The sequence below is a fragment of the Pleurodeles waltl genome, chromosome 6 (genome assembly GCF_031143425.1).
Source record: "Pleurodeles waltl isolate 20211129_DDA chromosome 6, aPleWal1.hap1.20221129, whole genome shotgun sequence".
Classification (NCBI taxonomy): Eukaryota; Metazoa; Chordata; class Amphibia; order Caudata; family Salamandridae; genus Pleurodeles; species Pleurodeles waltl.
The window spans coordinates 216,589,253-216,607,080 of record NC_090445.1 but is presented as its reverse complement, the minus strand read 5'-3'; the positions used below and the strand labels follow the sequence as shown (position 1 = coordinate 216,607,080).

Here is a 17,828-nt window from a genome sequence, read left to right as displayed (position 1 = left end):
AATCCTATTACAAACCACAAACAGTAGGTTGTAGCAGCAGTTTTACATAGGGCTCAAGAAATGCAAGAAGCTGCTTGGTTACGGGCTACATGTTAACATTTCCCAAATTCGGAGCATATGTTAACAATGCGTCTACTTGCTTTGACTTTGGCTATCATGGCTTTCACTTCCCTGTACTTATTCCACGTAAGTTAATGTATTTGGCAAAGAGAAAAGTAAAATCCCTTGTACAAAACTACTAAGTACAGGTTATCTTGAAACACGTCACAACTTGTAGATGTTTTCTCAAATCCAGATAATACTGCTGTGGTTAAGATTGCCAAGTTCAGTGCTGATCCAACTCCACGTCTACGGCACCTCTGGCCAAGTTTACATGCAATTCTATTTATATTTTGATTAGTATATTGTATGTACGAGAATTCTTCCCGCACCACGCTCCACACAGTTTAAAAATTGAGTGAATCTAATGAGGCTGCATTCATCTGAGTCCTGGAGCTGGAGGAATCGGCTGCCCTCTTGAGTGGTTTTGTAAGCAGTGTAAAATGCCTGTATTTGTCTCCTAAGCTGCTTTTTATTCTATTTTGTCCTTAACATGTTTCTCCTCCCACTGTCTGTTAAGTCCATCGCTCTCGATCTCTCTTCTAGCCTTGTCTTGTGTACTTTACTTTTAAGCTTACTCCTTTTTATGTAGACGTTAATTGCAAGCGCTGATTTGATTTAAAAAATGAAATAAACCAAACCAAAACATCGAAAAATAAACCTTTAGTGATTGGACAGTTTCTTACTTTGTGTTACATTTAACTGTTCTTTTGACAGCCCAGTTTTTAAAGCCAGGTTCGTATGGAATATGCTTTCACCCCACTTGCACTGCTTCTGGAAATAGCGAATACTGCTTCATCTGTCTATTCTTTAGTGCATTCATAATTAAGACCCTGTCAGCATAATGGCTCATCTCACTCACGCCAGTCCTTTCTGGGCCAGTGTCCTCTTTCCCATAGTACCAGTCAGACAACTGAAACCCTTGTTCCGGCCCTTGGTTTTCAGTTCTGTAATCCCGATGTGGTCAATTAAACAATTTTGCACAAAGGTAATGTTTACACTTGCAAGAAAATCAAATACTCAAATTTTCGTAAAGGATGCTATTTAAGTTTACTTAAGTAAAAGTGTTTGGGGAGGAGGGGTCCCCTTTGCACCAGATTCAAATTGTGGGCTACAGCTAAGAATTCTAGGCCCTTCAGTTTGCAATTATTTCCCTTTGTAAGTTCTGTTCGTTATGTGTAAGGCAGAAGAGGTAAGGCAATATCCATGTAGGTTAGCTCCTTTTTGGTTAGTGTTGTATTCATTGCAAAGAAATGTTAGTACTTAGAGCAGTGTTCCTCCCTAAGGTGCTTAACGCCCAAAAGAGGCCACTGAAGACCTACTCAGTTTTTCCATACATTAATCTGGTCAGTCCTACTCCTTGGAGAGTCCAGTGCTCCCGCCTTCACATACTCCTGGATAAGGGCGGATGACCAGAGGTTTCCCCTAAAGTGGCAAAAGAAAATAGTGCGTACATGTTCTCTGAAGTCAGTCATAGGTGGTTTGGTACATTAAGCCTACTGGTTGTTGAAAGTATTACTTAAAAGAAAGAGAGTGGAGCAAGAAAACTGTTGACAAAACTGAGCTTCCAAAAAAATCAACATTGCTTCTTTTGTGTGAGGTGTGAGCAAATCACAGAAGGCTCGTTTTCCTTGGTTGGTTGGCTGCTTTGATTGTTGTGGGGTTTCTATTCCAAAGGCTTTGTGAATCACTAGCTGGACTAATCTCCCCACATGCAGGAGGGACAAGTTAAGATAGAGTTCAAATGGTGTCCCTTGTACGTGTAGTTGAGGCTTCTGTGCAGCGGTATGTTAGCACAGGAGTTCCAGACAGGATCTCCTATTTTGTCTGCTGGGGCTCTGTATAGCTTCTGGCCATTGGTCTACACTTTTAATACTAAAAAAAAAAAAAACAATCCATGTGTGCTCACACAAAGCGAGTCCAGTCCTCTAAAAACAACTGTAGGTACAGTAACTACTGGATAACTACCTGGATCTCTGTCGGAAGGTGGACTGTGCAAATGTATTGAGAAGAACCTACGTTGCTTCCATTTACTACGATTTAGCAGATTGCTCCAAAAGTGTTGTGCAGGGAGCTCAGGGACTCCACCGAAGGGGTGCACAGCGTTTATCTATGCCTTTCATACAACGTCGGTTTCTTGTGAGAAATGGTATTCGGATTCATGGCCAACACTTTACACCCTCTTTCAATATAAAATGGCGAAAGATGAGGCATTATGCAGACTACCCTCTCCCTTTGAGCACTAATGGTTCCTTGCTGTTAACCCTTCGCTAGGCCTGTCCCTTCTCCCACCCTAACATCTTTGCATTTTGGTTACGTTACACGTGAGTTGCATCACCCAGTCTGTGCTTCTGCTCATTTAAGGTACTTTTTAATTTATTTCTCTTTTCTTTCAAAAACTAATCTCACTGTTTTTCAGTTTAATATTTGGCTGCATGCTAGTTTTTAACACTACCAAAATGAACGATTAAACCCCTCTTCTAAAAGAAAATTTACGAACCCAATCAAATTTCGCCTGGATTGTGCTGATTTGTGTTTTGGTCTCCAGCGGTGGGGGAGCCGCCTTGCACTTACACCTTGCGCACTATTTAAATAAACCAAATTTCTGACACAGGTGAAAGAATGAAACGCAGCATAGATCTTCCGACAGTCGTGCAAAATGTTGCTGTCTAGGTGATGGATATGTTTGTACAAGCGCTTGAGTACATGCATACATTTTTTTTTTTCTTCAATTATTTGGTAATTTTTGTTTCGTATTTTTTATTTTATCCCATGTGGCTTGTTTGGGTTTTAAGTGTTGTGCATCATGTCATGGTGGTCCAGCATTCCACCATATATTGGTCTTAATTTCCTACCCTCTTCTACTTTTCCCTCCCAGTACACTGAAGCCCCAGCAGCCTGACATTTGTCCAGTCTTTCCCTATGGTGAAGGCAACTGTGCCCATTCAGTAGTCTCTAAAACAATAAATCTTTGCATGCGTCTGTGTAGAATCTCTTGTCGCATTACATGCGGTGTGAATGCCAGCAGTAAAAGAATAATTTATTACTGGAATATTTTTGGTTTGTTTCTCTGTTCTGTTTGTCAGGATAATGTCGGACACCGATTACTGCAGAAACATGGCTGGAAGCTGGGCCAGGGACTGGGGAAATCTCTCCAGGGTAAGTGTAAACCGCGTCCGCTGAAGTGGCTGCTTTCAGCCTAAGATATTGTTCCCCATTCAATTCTCCTGCTGAGATGTTTACTTCCCGATGCACAGGCTGCTAGACCCTGGTATTTGTTGTCCCATGCACACTTGACTACACTAGTGCCTATCATGGTCACAGCTCTGACACAGTTACCTTTTTAAATATTTCAGAGGTGGTGGGCGCGGTTACTGTGCAGTTTTTTGTGATAAGCATGTACAAGCTTTTCATTGTGTTACTCGCTTCTGTTCAGTCACACAAACAACTCATGGCCTTTATGTCAACTTAAAAAAAAAAAGCATGTTAGAAGGAAAAGCGTGTTTACTTGCCAGATTGAAGTCAAACGAAACCCTGGCTGGTCAGCAGCAAATTTAACCACTTGTTACTTCATGTAATGACTACTGATGCTCGTCACTGTTAACACTTAGATTAAATTGCTATTTGACTGGTGACAGTGTAGCTACACTGTAGGGTAACTGGGCAGTGCCTTGCAGGTCAGAGACCTGGTTTCCAGAAATTGTCATAATTCTAAACGAACACCCAAAAGCAATACCCAGCCTAAACACTGTACCTGCATAAAATCGCATTGAGGTAGTGTTTTGCTCCTTGTTTGCTCTTGATATATTTTCTACAGTGAGTGAACCGTGACGTCTACTTTCCTGTATTTAATGGCTCAGCCGTCATAATGGGCCAAGTTAGACACACTGAACATATTCTGTGTCCGTGTATGTAACATCTAGATGGGTGGGGAGAAAAGAAATGAAACCGGTTGTTCGTGCATGCATGCATACATACATGGACGGAGTAGAATGCGTTTTGCTCGTGGTCTATGTAGCTTGCTTCTGACCAATTGACCTGGTGAGTATAATTATTTTATCTCAATCAGTATACTTGGACCGTACAAATGTTTACTCGCCAAAAGCATGGCTCTGCATTCTGATTAACTAATCCAACAGCCCTTTTACATCAGCTTTTGGGATTTTACCAAAACTATGTACAATACACTTATTGAGGCTTTTATCCTGTTCTCCTCATCCATTAGTCTGTTGCTATCTTTCGCATTTCTTATGCCTACTACAGAATAGCAAAATATATTCAGCCTACTTCAGCCATTGGCTGACTTCACTGCCTAATGAATGGCATTCTACTCTTTCACAAGGAACACAAAGCAATACCCCCTCATTGCCAGGAGATTCCCCCAACAGTAAAGTTTACGACAAAAGAAGCACTGGGAAAGCCAAATGGTAATAGCCAGTGCCAAACCTGTTGGCTTTGCCAGTGGTTGTTTGACTTGTGCCCTGTTCTCTCTTCTTCCCAACTAACTGGATACGGTTCACAGTTGCATCTGTTTAACAGTTCGCAGCCAGTTATGAAGGCGGGCCAGCTAGGGCTAAGAATACTGGAGTACCATTTAGCCATTCCTTTTTATTACAGCATCTTGTGAATTCTGTTGGTCTGAAAATGGTCTGAAATGAAATGTGACTACGGAATACGTAATAGATGATGGTATTTATTTTTTGTTAAGGTCCCCTCTCCGTTGCAAAGAACGTCATAGGAATAAAGTTCATAGTTTTTAAAGTGTTGGATTCTGGGAAATAGTGAAGTATGAGAACAGTTCCCTAATAGCACATGTTTGACATCACTTGTGAGGTGTTACAATCTTCTAAGTAGTGACTCCTTGTTTAAGAACAAGATGGGAAGAGGCCACATCCCCACGGACCTTCACAATCCAAGTAATAACATGCGAGTGCACAATAATTTGGCTCAGACTCCCTTGTCTGCACGTAGGGCATGGAAAAGCCTTCTGTTCCTGCTAAATGGTTCCACTCTTCTGTTAACATTGTGATCTTGGTTGCACCAGTTTCAGGAGGGCGGAAACATCTTGTGTGGTGTTTCAGCATATTTGGCATCTGTCACATAGTTTGGCATCCAAGTACTATTTATCTTTAAAGTAAAATAAGTCCTTTTAACATCTGATGACTCAAGTCATTAGTCAAGCATTTAGACTCTAATTTGAAGGTGGTCATTGCTATTTTTGAATACCATGTATACATTTTAATGTGGTGGACCTCTAAATCAAACACCCCACATGCTAATAAGTACAAATATTCCTGTAGAGAAAAAATGGCAAATAAGGAAACAAAAAATTAAATTGAAATTGATCAGTAGGTAGCATACTGACCTGAATGTTCCATTTTTTCAAAATGATGCATGCAGCGCTTACCGAAAGGCAGTATGTAAATCTGCATCACGCAATGCATGTAGGAGCTCCCAATTCCTAGAGGACTACTCGGGCAAACGCACATATGAAACACTGCATGTTGAACAGCCATGTTTGTGAGTTAGGAGAGGAGTGAGCATGCTGCTGGGAGATAAGAGAATATCTAGAAAGGACGAAAAGGGCTGGCATCAAAACTGAAAAGGGCCAGGGAAGTCCGAGAACAGGTCAAAAAGAGAACCTGAGAAACTGTTGAACCTTCCTATAGTGGTTGTAGTTATAAGAAGGTTAGACCCCTGGACAAAAAGATAAGGGTATGTATTTGCCTATAATGCAAACTAAATGCATTTTTAAAATCGATATTTGAAAATATTCAACAGAAAAAGATAATGCAATTACTCTGTTTTTAGGTCGCCTGAGACAGAGCATGTGCTACATGCGCTCTCGCTTGCAAGAGGTATTGTTTACAATGGCGGGCGTGGAGCCCACCCATTGCTCACCATTCATTGGCTTCATTGTCACTGTCTCCTAATTAATCAATGCATGCCAGGCATCACTTTTCTTTCTGTATAGCATGGACCAAGCACATGTTAATTCAACTTCGTGCCCATCCGCTGGTTGGGATACACGTTTAAAGACACTTCACCTGTTTGTAGTTCTTATGTTGCTTTCTCTTTCTCCCTTCGTTCTGTTTTCAAACACATATTAGGAAATCGTTTATCTACACATGCATCTTTTGGCTTAGTCGCTACAGTTTTGGCTAGGTAAAGCCATTATCATATGTAAATGCCACACTAACAACACATTTAGACCTTGATGCATGCAGCTTCACGCCTATTTTCATTCTTTCAGGCATTCACCCCCTTTATGCCTTAAACCTTTGCGTTGATTTTAAGTTCCTTGTTTCAGTTACATGCATCCTCAACTGAGCTGGGCCACTCCAGTGTATGCAGACCACTTTGCCATGCCACTTCACTCATATTCTACCACGTCACCCTAAACTACTCCAATCTACGCTGCTCCACTTTTGCCACTTCGAGGCTCTCTGCGTCACTCCACCCCACTTTCCTTTGTGCCACTCTGTTTTGCACCACTAACTTTTAGCCGTGTTGAACAGCAGCCACACTGCTGTACAACGTGGCTAAAAGACATTGGCAAAGCCAATAGTTCTGGCATAAGCGAGACCTGTCGACTTTGCCAATGCTTGTTAAAATCTGTTTTAGCTTTTTTGCCATTCATATTTGCCTGTGCGTTCTACAGATTTGTTGCTGAGCTTGCTCAGTTTTGGATACCAGAAGATTAACAACCTAGTGTAAGTTTAAACCTGAAATGGTGCAAGAACCTCCCGGAATTAAACTTATGTAGTGGGTTGCTCTCTGCTCAAGGTGCCTTCACATTTATCAAGTTTGGGGTACTGAAAACTTTAAAATAGTGATTTCAATTTAGTTCATGGCATCGTAGTGTGACTTTTGACCTCTTTCCTCCATCCAGTGAATTAAGATTCTCCTTAGGTGTCTCCTATTCAGTTTCATCTGCTTCTTCTGCTGTGATTTTCTTCTTCCACAGAGGGGTAGGGGACTGCCATTACTAATGAACTCCTTGTCCATTAGCAGAAGGGTCCTTCCGGGTGAGGTGTCTGATGTAAGTGGGTGGGGAATGAGAAACTAGCATTGGCAAAGCCAACGTTTGGCTTTAAAGTGCAAACATATGTAGACATTCACCAATTCTGTTTATCGCATTATAGCCTGCCTCGTTGTTTTTGCCCATGCATAAGGGGAAAAACTGTTTAAAAAATGCTCTCTGCATAGGACCCATTTAGGAGATAAATAATTGAATGTGAGAAACTGCTAGATGTACTTCCAGTTATTAAATAGTGCCTTATGCATTCTTGTGGAAGCTATTCCTGGAAAGCTAAATGGAACACCAAAGTGGCAATACTACGAGTTGAGAAAGAAATAATCCTGTGGGCAGAGCCCACTTTATGTGAATTTTAAAAACTTGATAACAGCGCTATCAAGCCATATCTTCGAAACGTGGCTTACATTTGGGGTCACAGAAAATCAGATTAAGGAAAAGAATGCAGAGGTCGGCACACTTCTTCTGATGGTTTTGGGAAGACCTTGTTAAATTTACCACTACAAATAAATCTGTGGTGACGTTGGATATTACTGGGAATAGAATTTCTGCAGGGAGCAATAGATGGTACCCTTTCTCTCTTGTTAAGCTTGTCATCACCCATTATAGAAGCGGCCACTTCCCGCGCACCTTGCTTACTGTGAGATGGACAGGAAAGAGGGCAGCAATACATATAGCAATGTTTTGTGCCTGATAATTTCCGGAACCCGTGTAACTGCGACAGCTGCAGTAGACCCTTGGAGGGCTGTAGCTTTTTCGCAACTGCCTGTCTGCCTTCTACCTCTGTAGTGAGGGCATTTTACCATTAAAATTATAATAAACCAAGTATTATGCTTTTATTTTGGGTACTTGCAGTGAGCTGTTCTATGACGGTGCTTAATGCCTTAAGGGGAAGAATCCAAGAACGAGACATACCTGAATAAATATGTATACACATCCGGCAGCAGGAGAGAGGACAGGAAAGACACCTGCCACACGTGAAGGCAAATGAGCTGTACTTGCGTGCCGCCTAAGGGCGGAGTACGGAATTCTCCAGAGCTTGTAGGTTTTGAACGTCTCTTGGCAAGTTTAGCACCTGGGATGTCCTGGCACAATCAGAAGAGAAACGTGAATGTATGTAGAGGCGCTTGTATAGGTCAACCCAGTCGGAGAGTTACTCTGTGCTGAGCATAGGGTGCAAGTGTGGGGATACAGTTCAGAATAGTTCACACTAGGTTCAGCGGGAGAGCCATCCATTTACTTGCTTGCAAAAGGAAGCAAGATTCGTTGCATTGGTGTACAGATGTGACGAGTGTTACAGGGTTTGAGGAGTCAGATATAACAAAACATCTGCCCCCAAAATGGGTGTTATGAAGAGCTCTTGGAAGCATTCTCTTGGGACTGTAGGGGAAACATGCAGGAGACCAGTAAAAACATCCACCCAAAATAAAGTTCTTTATAGCAGGTACAGAGGGCTTTACGTGTTTTGCATGTGGACTAGGAGCCAGTGAAGCAGGTACAGAGATCCGGAATTACTCCTGTTGAGCCCTAAGATCTACTTTGCTTTGGTTATAAATCAAGGAAATGAAACCGTGTACAATAACCTCACTAATGTATCTTAGTGCTTAGTATTGAACGCAGAAAAGTCAGGACTCAAAACATTACAGAAGGTGGAAAAGCCATGTTTTTAATACATTGCAGAACTTTAAATAATTTGATATGGTATTCAAAATAGATTTTAGCGTATTTTGCTGTAAGATACGAAAAAGAGCACCCACCTGATCTAGGCTAGCGAATATGGGGAGCCATACACAGGCTCACCGTGCCAGTTCTCAAGGATTATGATACAGCATACTGCTTCAGATATGAACAAATGAAAGCAAGCGCTATACCTTGTCTGGCTTTGTGGCAAATGCACATTTATTTGAATACGTGTTGCTGTGATGCAGGACAGCAAGATGTTTAGGAATATGTTCATTAGGTGAAAGGCACAAAACTAATTTAACTGCCGGAATTTGAATAAACTCTACCCCTTGCAACATATAATTGGGCAAATCCCATTTACTCTACAGTCCCTTAATCAAGTCTAGCAGTAACTAAATGAATATGGTTCGGGAGACATTTTCCTTAATTTTCGTTTTGTTGTAAACTATTTGGTATCGTTCAAAATGCCCATATTTTTTTCCTTTGTTGCTTATAGCATACATCTCTTTAAAAGAGTAAACGGTAATGGAAAAGCTGCCATCACCACCCACGTCAAGCGGACAGTGCTATAATCACACCATCAGTGATATTATTCTTTATTAGCACATGTAGCACATAGTATACAATACTTATGAGGGAAGAAAGATGTGGGAAATACATGGCATAGTGGGAGGATTTCCATCTTGGTTTCTTGTAGGCAGAGGGAGCACTGTTGGTCCAGTAGGATAAATGATCAAAGTTTTTGGTGATGCTTGTTTTGCTGCTAAACGTTTCATCCGGACTAGAGTGTCATCACCATATATTTGAACCTGCATTTTCTGTTTCTCTATTACCTCTGAAAGTTGATGCAAATAAACATTAAAGATAGAGTGAGAGGGAGAATTTAAGGTTGTAGTGTTTTTGAGTTGAACAACATATATTTATTTGATTTGGGTGAGTTTTCTTTTTCTGGAATATGCCGAAAATCACCTTTGTCTCATTTGTTGCTTCTTCGCTGTCATTAGAAATGTGGCTTTTTGTTGACTTTGTGGTACCGTCTTCTTGCCATACTTTAGTATAGCAAAATGAAGAGGAGTTGGTTAGTATAAAGTAACTCAGTGTTGAGCACTAGGATGAGGAGTATGGGATGTATGGAGAGAGAGAGAGGCTGAAAGGGTGCATGAGAGGGTTAGATTTTTATATTAAATATTTATGATTTAGGCACAGGATTGAGGTTGGCTGGAGGCTTTTTAGGACACTGAAACATTGTTTGTGGTCCTGTGTGGAATTATAGCTAGCTACCTTTTCCAGACTCTTACCTATTTGTGCTATGCTTAATCTGTTGCTAGTCATGGCTGCATGTAGTGTGCCGACAAATTATGGCAGCAATCTCATTATTTAAGATTTCTGATAATAGCCTCTTATTACAGGGCGTGAATACAAGCAGTTTCCTTATTTTGCCACCTTTCCAAAGAGCTCCATACAAGGGTTGACGGTAGCGGTAAGCAATAGTTCTGGGTTTGGCATGCCCTTTGAGTCTTCAAACCTGCTAACATGCATGTTTTAAGGGTTTCCACCGGCTCTTCTCTAATCATTTCCCACAGAGAGGTTGGAAATGTACTCCTGACAAGGGCAGAAGTAAAACGTCTTCCACAGTTGGTTCAAAGGAAAATGAACTTGTAAACGGAACAGATTTTCGCATGAACAAATCTACACATGCATATTTGCTCGTGCTAAAATACAGTTCATAAATATTTTCTAGGAGTATGAAATCCTGGTCTACTTCTGTAAATTCTTATGAATTCATGAAATATGTAAATCTACACCAATGCAAAGACCTATACAATGGGTGTTCTTTTGTGACTTTCTATAAGAATTGAGCCCCTAATTAGGCCTGCCGTTAACCAAGACCTTTTGTTTTCATTAACTCTCTCTCTCTCTCTCCCCCTCCCTTCCTCCCTCGGCTGGCTTGACCAGGAATGATCACCTTCTGCTATTTTGCAAGGTTCCTATTTGCACACAAAGTACTTTTGTTCAGTGCTAGGAACTACTGTGGCAATGTGTGCTATTTGAGACCAAAAAAAGTTTGCCTTTTGCTAATATTAGTTACAATGGTGAGGGCCCAGCAGCTCCCACAACAAAAAAGCTTTGCAAAAGCCATGTCAAAACATGGGCCACATTGAGAAAAGTAAGACTGACCACCAAGGTCAGACCTATTGGTTTTGCCAATGCTTGTTTATGTTCCCGCTTCCCATAATCTTGTTGAAACTGGTTATACCTACTTTCCGTTATGAATATTTTTTGGAAGTACTAGCATGCATCAACGTATTTTACTAAATGCTTTAAAGAAATGTACCTAAAATTTTACAGTAATATAGCAAAAATAATTTTTCCTAGTTGCATTTTTTCTAACATTTTATTTTGCTATTTTGAAAGCAAAGAATCATCATTCTTGCTTTTAAGCATCTGTAAATATTTGCATGTAATCTGAGAGCATTCTGGGAGAATAATACGTAGCCTCAGTTTGTTAAACTTAGCTAACGTGTACACTTTTTTTTTTTACTGGAACTGCTGTATTTAGAGTGTTCACCCTGATAATGAACGATAAATAGAAGTTCAAATAGAATTAACATATGGGCACAAATATTACCTCAAGTGCAGACAGTTCTCTTCCCTGCTCTATAATGTGGTACTGTAAACTGGCAGACAAAGGGTTTGTGCAGCAGGCGGGGGGGTGGGCCTATTTGACAAAGACAAAATAAACCTGTTGTCCTTGACCCTGAACAATATAATTCCGCACCTCTTGGAGGGGGAGAAGGGGTGGGATTCACTATTCTGGTCCCAAGTTTCTACTTTCACACTAATATCCTAAGTAATGATTAAATGGAATTCCCTTTCCATTTTGCTAAAAGCCCACTGCCCTGGAGGATCTCTGCTCTTCCCCTTTCAGGTCTTGCATTTGCAAGCTATGGATTTCCCTGTACTAGTTTTGCCTTTTTTCAGCCTTAATCCTCCAATTGTACGTTTAATTTCCATTATGATAATTATTTTTATTTTCATTTTGTGAGGTTCAGAAAAGTTTTCATTTAAGACACAGAGATTTACATGTACCCAACCGTACATATAACTGTCGAGAGAACTTTGAATAACCCTACACGTAAATATTTAAACATTTTCTCTTCATCTAAAAATTAACTTTTATCTTCTGTCTCAACGGTGATCCCCCCCCCCCTTTCATCTTAATACTCTGAAGCGAAAACTAAAATCAGAAATTAATCTGAAATCTGACCACATAGGACAGTTAAGTGGGATCTGCAGCCATCATCAGTTTGTCTCCCTGAGGGATACCCATATAAATCTTCACGTCAGAGTTAAAATAGCCCCAACCCTAACCTTGTCCAAGATTTAGTGTTTGGAAAACATAACCGATTTGATCGCACCACCTTCATTTAGTCCATTGGTGACTGGCAACTTGCTTTTTGCATACATGCTGATAGCAGAACATTTTAAAACAAAGTGGATATTCACAAAAACACTTAAGAAAAATCACTGAGCTGAAACCATTAATTGGTTATAGAATATATAGAGAGCATTTCATAAAGCTTTGGCTGCTGTATTACACCATTTGTTAAAAAAAAAAAAAAATTGTCTTGACACACTTGAGGTTACTAACAGCAAAACAAGTTTTATGTGCCCTCAAGGTCAGGGATAATAACTGGAGGTCTTTACTTAATTTGTCCTTGGGGACGAGGACAACGTTTCCCTTTCCTCTTCAGATTTCCCATCTCATAAATATGTCCAACTGGTATTTGTGGGACCACCTTGCCCTGATATGCTTTCAACAGAGGAACCAGAGAACCCTTGGCTCAAACGTAATCGAATTTAATTAGCAGTTTCAGCGCAAAAATACCAAGCGCAACACTTTGAAGATGGGCTTCCATTTTTCAGAAGTCAGCAGTGTTCTTGCAGCATGACCTGAGCTAAACACAGTAAATGTTTCTCATTCACTCATTTATCCTAGTTATTTACCCATTATGGTACTGTGATAAATGTTCGATCTAACGACTCCATTCTATGTGACATAAGTAGCAGGGTATTTTATTATAAACCTCCTTATTAATTTTTGGGGGCAAAACTACTGAAATATTGGAGCACCTTTTAGAAATCGTACCTAAGTGGGAAAACATGATTGCCGGTGTACATTGTAACGAGTGAGACATTCTAGACATCTTGAGCTTGGCATGTTGCTAATAGCCACCAGTCTCAGAAAGGTGCTTGCGAGCAGCATGTCGCTTGGATTTAGCATGATAAACATAACTATGAAGGAAAATATTTTTTCTTTAATGAAGAGATTTACAACAGCCCCTTTATAAACAGTTTTGGATTGACCTCCACTGGCATTTCTTTTTGTACCCAGAACTCTTCTTTGTTCACCGTCTGAGAAAGTAACCAGTTTTTTCCTGGTTGTCTGCCCAGTCGTAGACTGCTTTACAACCTACTCACAAGAACGATGAAAGGCTGCCATTTTGATAAAATTGCAAGAGCGGGTAATTGAAGTTAGAATATTGTCTTATCCCAAATTAGACTTGAACACTTGCTATCCTGGTATAGCACATCCTTTTGTGGCGCTTCTCAAACTTTTGACTTGCCCAGACGCTTTCCAGTCCTCGACTTGTGCCGTGGATCAACTTTCTTTTCTGGGTTCTTTGTGATCTTGGGTTGTTTCATAAAGTTTTCACTGTTTATTGATTCCTGTCTTAAGATTTTGTTGCCTGAATGCAAGCCCAGCCTAGGAAAATGACCAGTATGATGTACAAGTTGTCTGTTAACTGTCTGCAGGGCAGGCGCTATCAGCAGCATTCAGCAATTTCTTATTTAAGAAATAGGCTAATTCTTATACTGCTTGCCTTGCCTTGTCGGTGGAACAGGAAAACAAAGGCTTGGACAGCTATGAAGAGTGAATCCTTGTTACAGTGCAACTCAAACAGTCAGCCCCGTCTGTGAACCTCCACTTCAGTAATTGCAGTGGCAACATGAGCCTTCAGTGTTTGCAAGTAAATTGGACTCTGGTGAGAAGTCCCTCATGGTGAGGGAAATAATAGAAGGCATTTCCCAAGAAATCATCTTCCCACACATCTGTGCAAAACGGATCAGTCATTTTCCTTCTGCAGTCTCTTTATGTAAAAGTTAATCTGACCACCCTAGTATTTTTCATTTTATGCTTCTCTGCTCCGCCTAGTGCCATGTCAGCCTTATATCTGTTTGTGGCCTGTTGCCTGTGGTCTTTTACAGGACCTTTGGTTGCCTGTAGTATTTTGCCTCGGAGACCCTGTGTCATAATAGACTCCATTACTTAGTGTCGACACTTTGTAGCTTTGGCTCATATGATCTTTGTGTAGACGACCTTGTAAATTTTGGTCTCTGGAGGTCTGCATCCCATAATTGCATGCAGGAGGTTCTGCGGTCACTGCCGGTCAAACACAATGCCTGGTCTCTCATTTAGGTCACCACTGGGTCCACAGATATGGAGAAAATGACAGATGGAAAAGAAGGACCGGAAGGTAGAAGGGCTGAAGAAGGTGGGACAAATGAGTATAGAGCCTCGTGGGTGCGATGGTCTTCGCAGTACATTAGTTTCTTACCAGAAGGAGGGATAGTGCTGTGAGGGTAGCTGGTCTTGGGCATCTCATCAGCTTGGAGGGGAGAGAGGGAGGGAGGGCGGAAGCGAGCAAAAAGTAGCATGTAGGGAAGCTAAAAGGAGAACTAGGTATGTAGAAAGAAGCATGAGATGTGAAAATCAGAAATAGATGGCCTGAGAGTATGTTAGCTATCTCGGTACACAGTTCAACTACTACTAGGGCACCTAGAGTCATAGTGAGTTATGAGAGTGCTCCCTCTTCCCTCTGAAAAGTCTACAGCCCGACCTCTCTTGTAGCGCCTCGCTAATGGTTATCTGTGTACATCCAGGGCAGGGATGGCGAGATAGATAAGTTCGACTAGTTTCTGTAAGTGCTGGAAGTTCTGGCAAGTGAGACATACAGGGTTGGAGAAGGAATGCTTGATAATACTTTGAAAATGTGTCCTTGCACTAATGAAGGCTTGACCTTTATACTCGTATGCCTAGTCGGCTTTTGATGTGCTGTTAGTGCATAAGGCCTTATCTTATGTTTCTTGGCTGATGCAGCGAGATCTTTGCGCTCAAGACGGGGCTGGTGCATAAAGATATGTGAAGGAGAAAGGGGCACAGAACCTTACCCGTTTTGCCCTAGTATATCATGGGACAGCAGCATATGGGATTGCTTTAACAGAGTACTGCTTTCTGTTGGTGCGTGGTTCTAGTGCGTGTCTTGGTGCTATGTGCCTTCGGTGGTGGTTGGGAGAGCTACAGTTTGGCACTGATGTGTGTAGGAGCATTGAAATCTCTGGCATAAATCAGCCCGTTGAAGTTCTACAGGTGCAGTATTCCACAAATCGAGGGCAGCGAAGCTGGCCAAAACGCACTCCGAGGCTTAAAATGTGTTAAACGACAGACTGATTCTTTGCACACACACACTTAAGGCTGATTCAGATGTTTGTAATGCAGTAAATGTTGGCTGTAAGGAAAGGAGGAAAGTAAGCTCTCGTAACCGGGTACGGAAGGAGCAGCATTAGCTCACTAAGTCTAGCAACCCTTGCACCTCTGAAAACTAACTTGCTTAATAATGGTACCCACCATATTAAACATTAAGAGAGTTTAACTGATAGTTACTTGCAAGCGCCTTAAACTTTTTAATAAGTAAGACGTTCAGAGAGTACTCCAGAAGAAAGCTAAAACCTTTATCATGTACTCTAATTCACACTTAATCTCTTTAAAAGCCAATCCGGGATCACAAACCATTTTCAAACTAGCGGGCAGACTAGCACAACCGTTCCTAACCTGTGGTCAGGGGACACCTGGGGGGCGGGTGGGGGTGGGGGGGTCGGGGGGGTGGGGGTGGGTGGGGGTTGGTCTGTACTGCCGACCAAGTGGGTCTGTGACTGCTTAAAAAATTAAAGAATATTAGCAGGTGAAGAGTATATACATAAACGAACACATACAAAATTAAAAATGTTAAAACGTTCCGTAAATGTTTTTGAAATTTTAAGTTTGAGGCCAACAATGAAGTAGGTGGAGTCAGATTGATTCGTGGGAGCAGTGCATATGTATTAAATTCAATATAGTATTCAACATTTTAAGGACCACTGTATTGGCATATTAGTTGCTGACAGTTTTAAATAAAATCCTTCATGGACGTCCTTCATTATAGCCCTTCACATTCTCAGAAGGTGGTAGCTTACTCGCAGCAGTAATCTATACAGCCAGTAATATGCACTGCATGTAGTAGAGAAAAACGTGCACAGTTCTTGGCTGTACACACTCAAAATTGTAAAACATTATTCGGGATAGCCACACCAGCCTGTGTTCAAAGCTAAGTGCGAGCTCCTGGTGTCGGGTATGGCCAGAGCGTGACCCGTGCTACGCACTAAACGTAACAGTGAGTGGGTCAGTGAAAGCTCGTTGTCAGGGACACTAGCAGTGTAACTGAACCGCTTACGATAGCCACCTGTCTGATTGCAGCTTTATTTACACTGGAAGCATTCAGACTAGTTGGACACTAAAGTGAAAAATAAAAAAACCCCACTTGTTATAAATGGACAAAGCCATCTAGTACACTACTTAGGCATCTGAAACGCCGGTAGAGCACTCGTATTTGTCAGACTGGCACGTTACTCACCTATGGAATCCAACCTCCTTTCATCTTCCTCACAAAATCTTTCGACTCGGAACATCAAGCTATACCGAAAAATGTAAGAAGCCTTTCAAATCACATACTTAAAACCAGAAAACAGATATGTAATACTTAGAACCAGTAAACAGATATGTAAGTGAAGATCATCAGAACAGCCTCTGGTGATTTAAGGCTCTTAGAAGACAGAACAAACCTTGGCAAACCCAGTAGATCTCGCCTTTAAGATTCAAGGGCCAAGCTATTGGCTTTGCCTGTTTCCTTTGGCATTAATGAAAAGGGGAAACCTAGAATGAAAAGTGATTCCAATATGGCTACCGGATCGTCACCTTAAACTCATAGAGTAACTTTCAAAGACAGCCACCTCTCTATGTTAATTTGTTGTGACTCGACAACTGCCATTTTATTTAAAGCTTCATTTTCTTTTTCAAGATGTCAGACTGCGATTTTTTGCAACCGTAAAGGATGCTCGGACGTGCATAAGAAGTGTGTGGCCAGATAGCATAGTGGAGCCAACACAAAAAAGAATACAAACATTTACATAAAATATAGCGAGGGTGGAGGAGAGACAGAGGTAAGGTAAAGGGACCGCTGGCTAACCGAAAAATGGGGCAGTGAGCGGCCGAGTACCAGTGTGCAAACTTAATTGTTACAAATATATGTATAATAATACATACATAAAACCGCTGAACTGTAGGTGATAAAGGTGATTGGAGTGGCAGGGTGCGAGGTGAACAGACTGGGGTAGTGAGGAATGCCATGAGAACACACTGTGTGCTTAAAGAGAAATGAAAAAGTAGTTTGCTGATGTAGTAGAATACATCTCATCCAATCAAAATGATGGTAAAGAGCTGTCCGAAGGGGCGGGACTAATACAAGAATAGTGAGATGCTGTTAAATTGAACTGATCTACAGTAAAGCTATGCAGTCATGAGCAAGGGACTGATCTAAAGCGCATACTATGCACTATAGACAATATTTCTTCGACCACGGGCAGCTACATCTCTTTGTAGGTAACAGCGTAAAACAATATCAAACTACTTGTGTAGTCACTAAAATCAAAACATTTCTAAAATAATATACACGTAATATTAAGAACAAAAAAAGAAATGAGCTGAGCCTCAAATGTGATGAAATATGGCAAAATGTTGCTAGAACGTTTCTATGGGAATGGCAGAGAAACTATTCTCAAACTCTTAGCATACAAATCACAATTTTTAAAACGTCTCTGGTATGATCATTTATGACCTGTTCTAAGGCATGGG

At 41.1% G+C, this 17,828-nt stretch overlaps 1 protein-coding gene across 5 annotated transcripts in view; it reads left to right on the top strand.

The window, feature by feature from the left end:
* The window catches only part of GPATCH8 (G-patch domain containing 8), a 264,134-nt gene that overhangs the window by 79,370 nt on the left and 166,936 nt on the right, over positions 1-17,828 (top strand). For 2 of the 5 annotated variants that reach the window (XM_069237920.1, XM_069237919.1), the window contains exons 1-3: positions 818-834; positions 3,186-3,258; positions 5,911-5,957. Coding sequence is in view for 1 of the 5 variants with exons in the window: in XM_069237916.1 (XP_069094017.1) it covers positions 3,186-3,258 (73 nt within the window). In the remaining 4 variants the exon portion in view is untranslated. Of the gene's footprint in view, positions 1-816; positions 835-3,185; positions 3,259-5,910; positions 5,958-17,828 lie in introns of those variants that run through there. The other 3 variants (XM_069237916.1, XM_069237917.1, XM_069237918.1) reach the window with 2 other exon arrangements.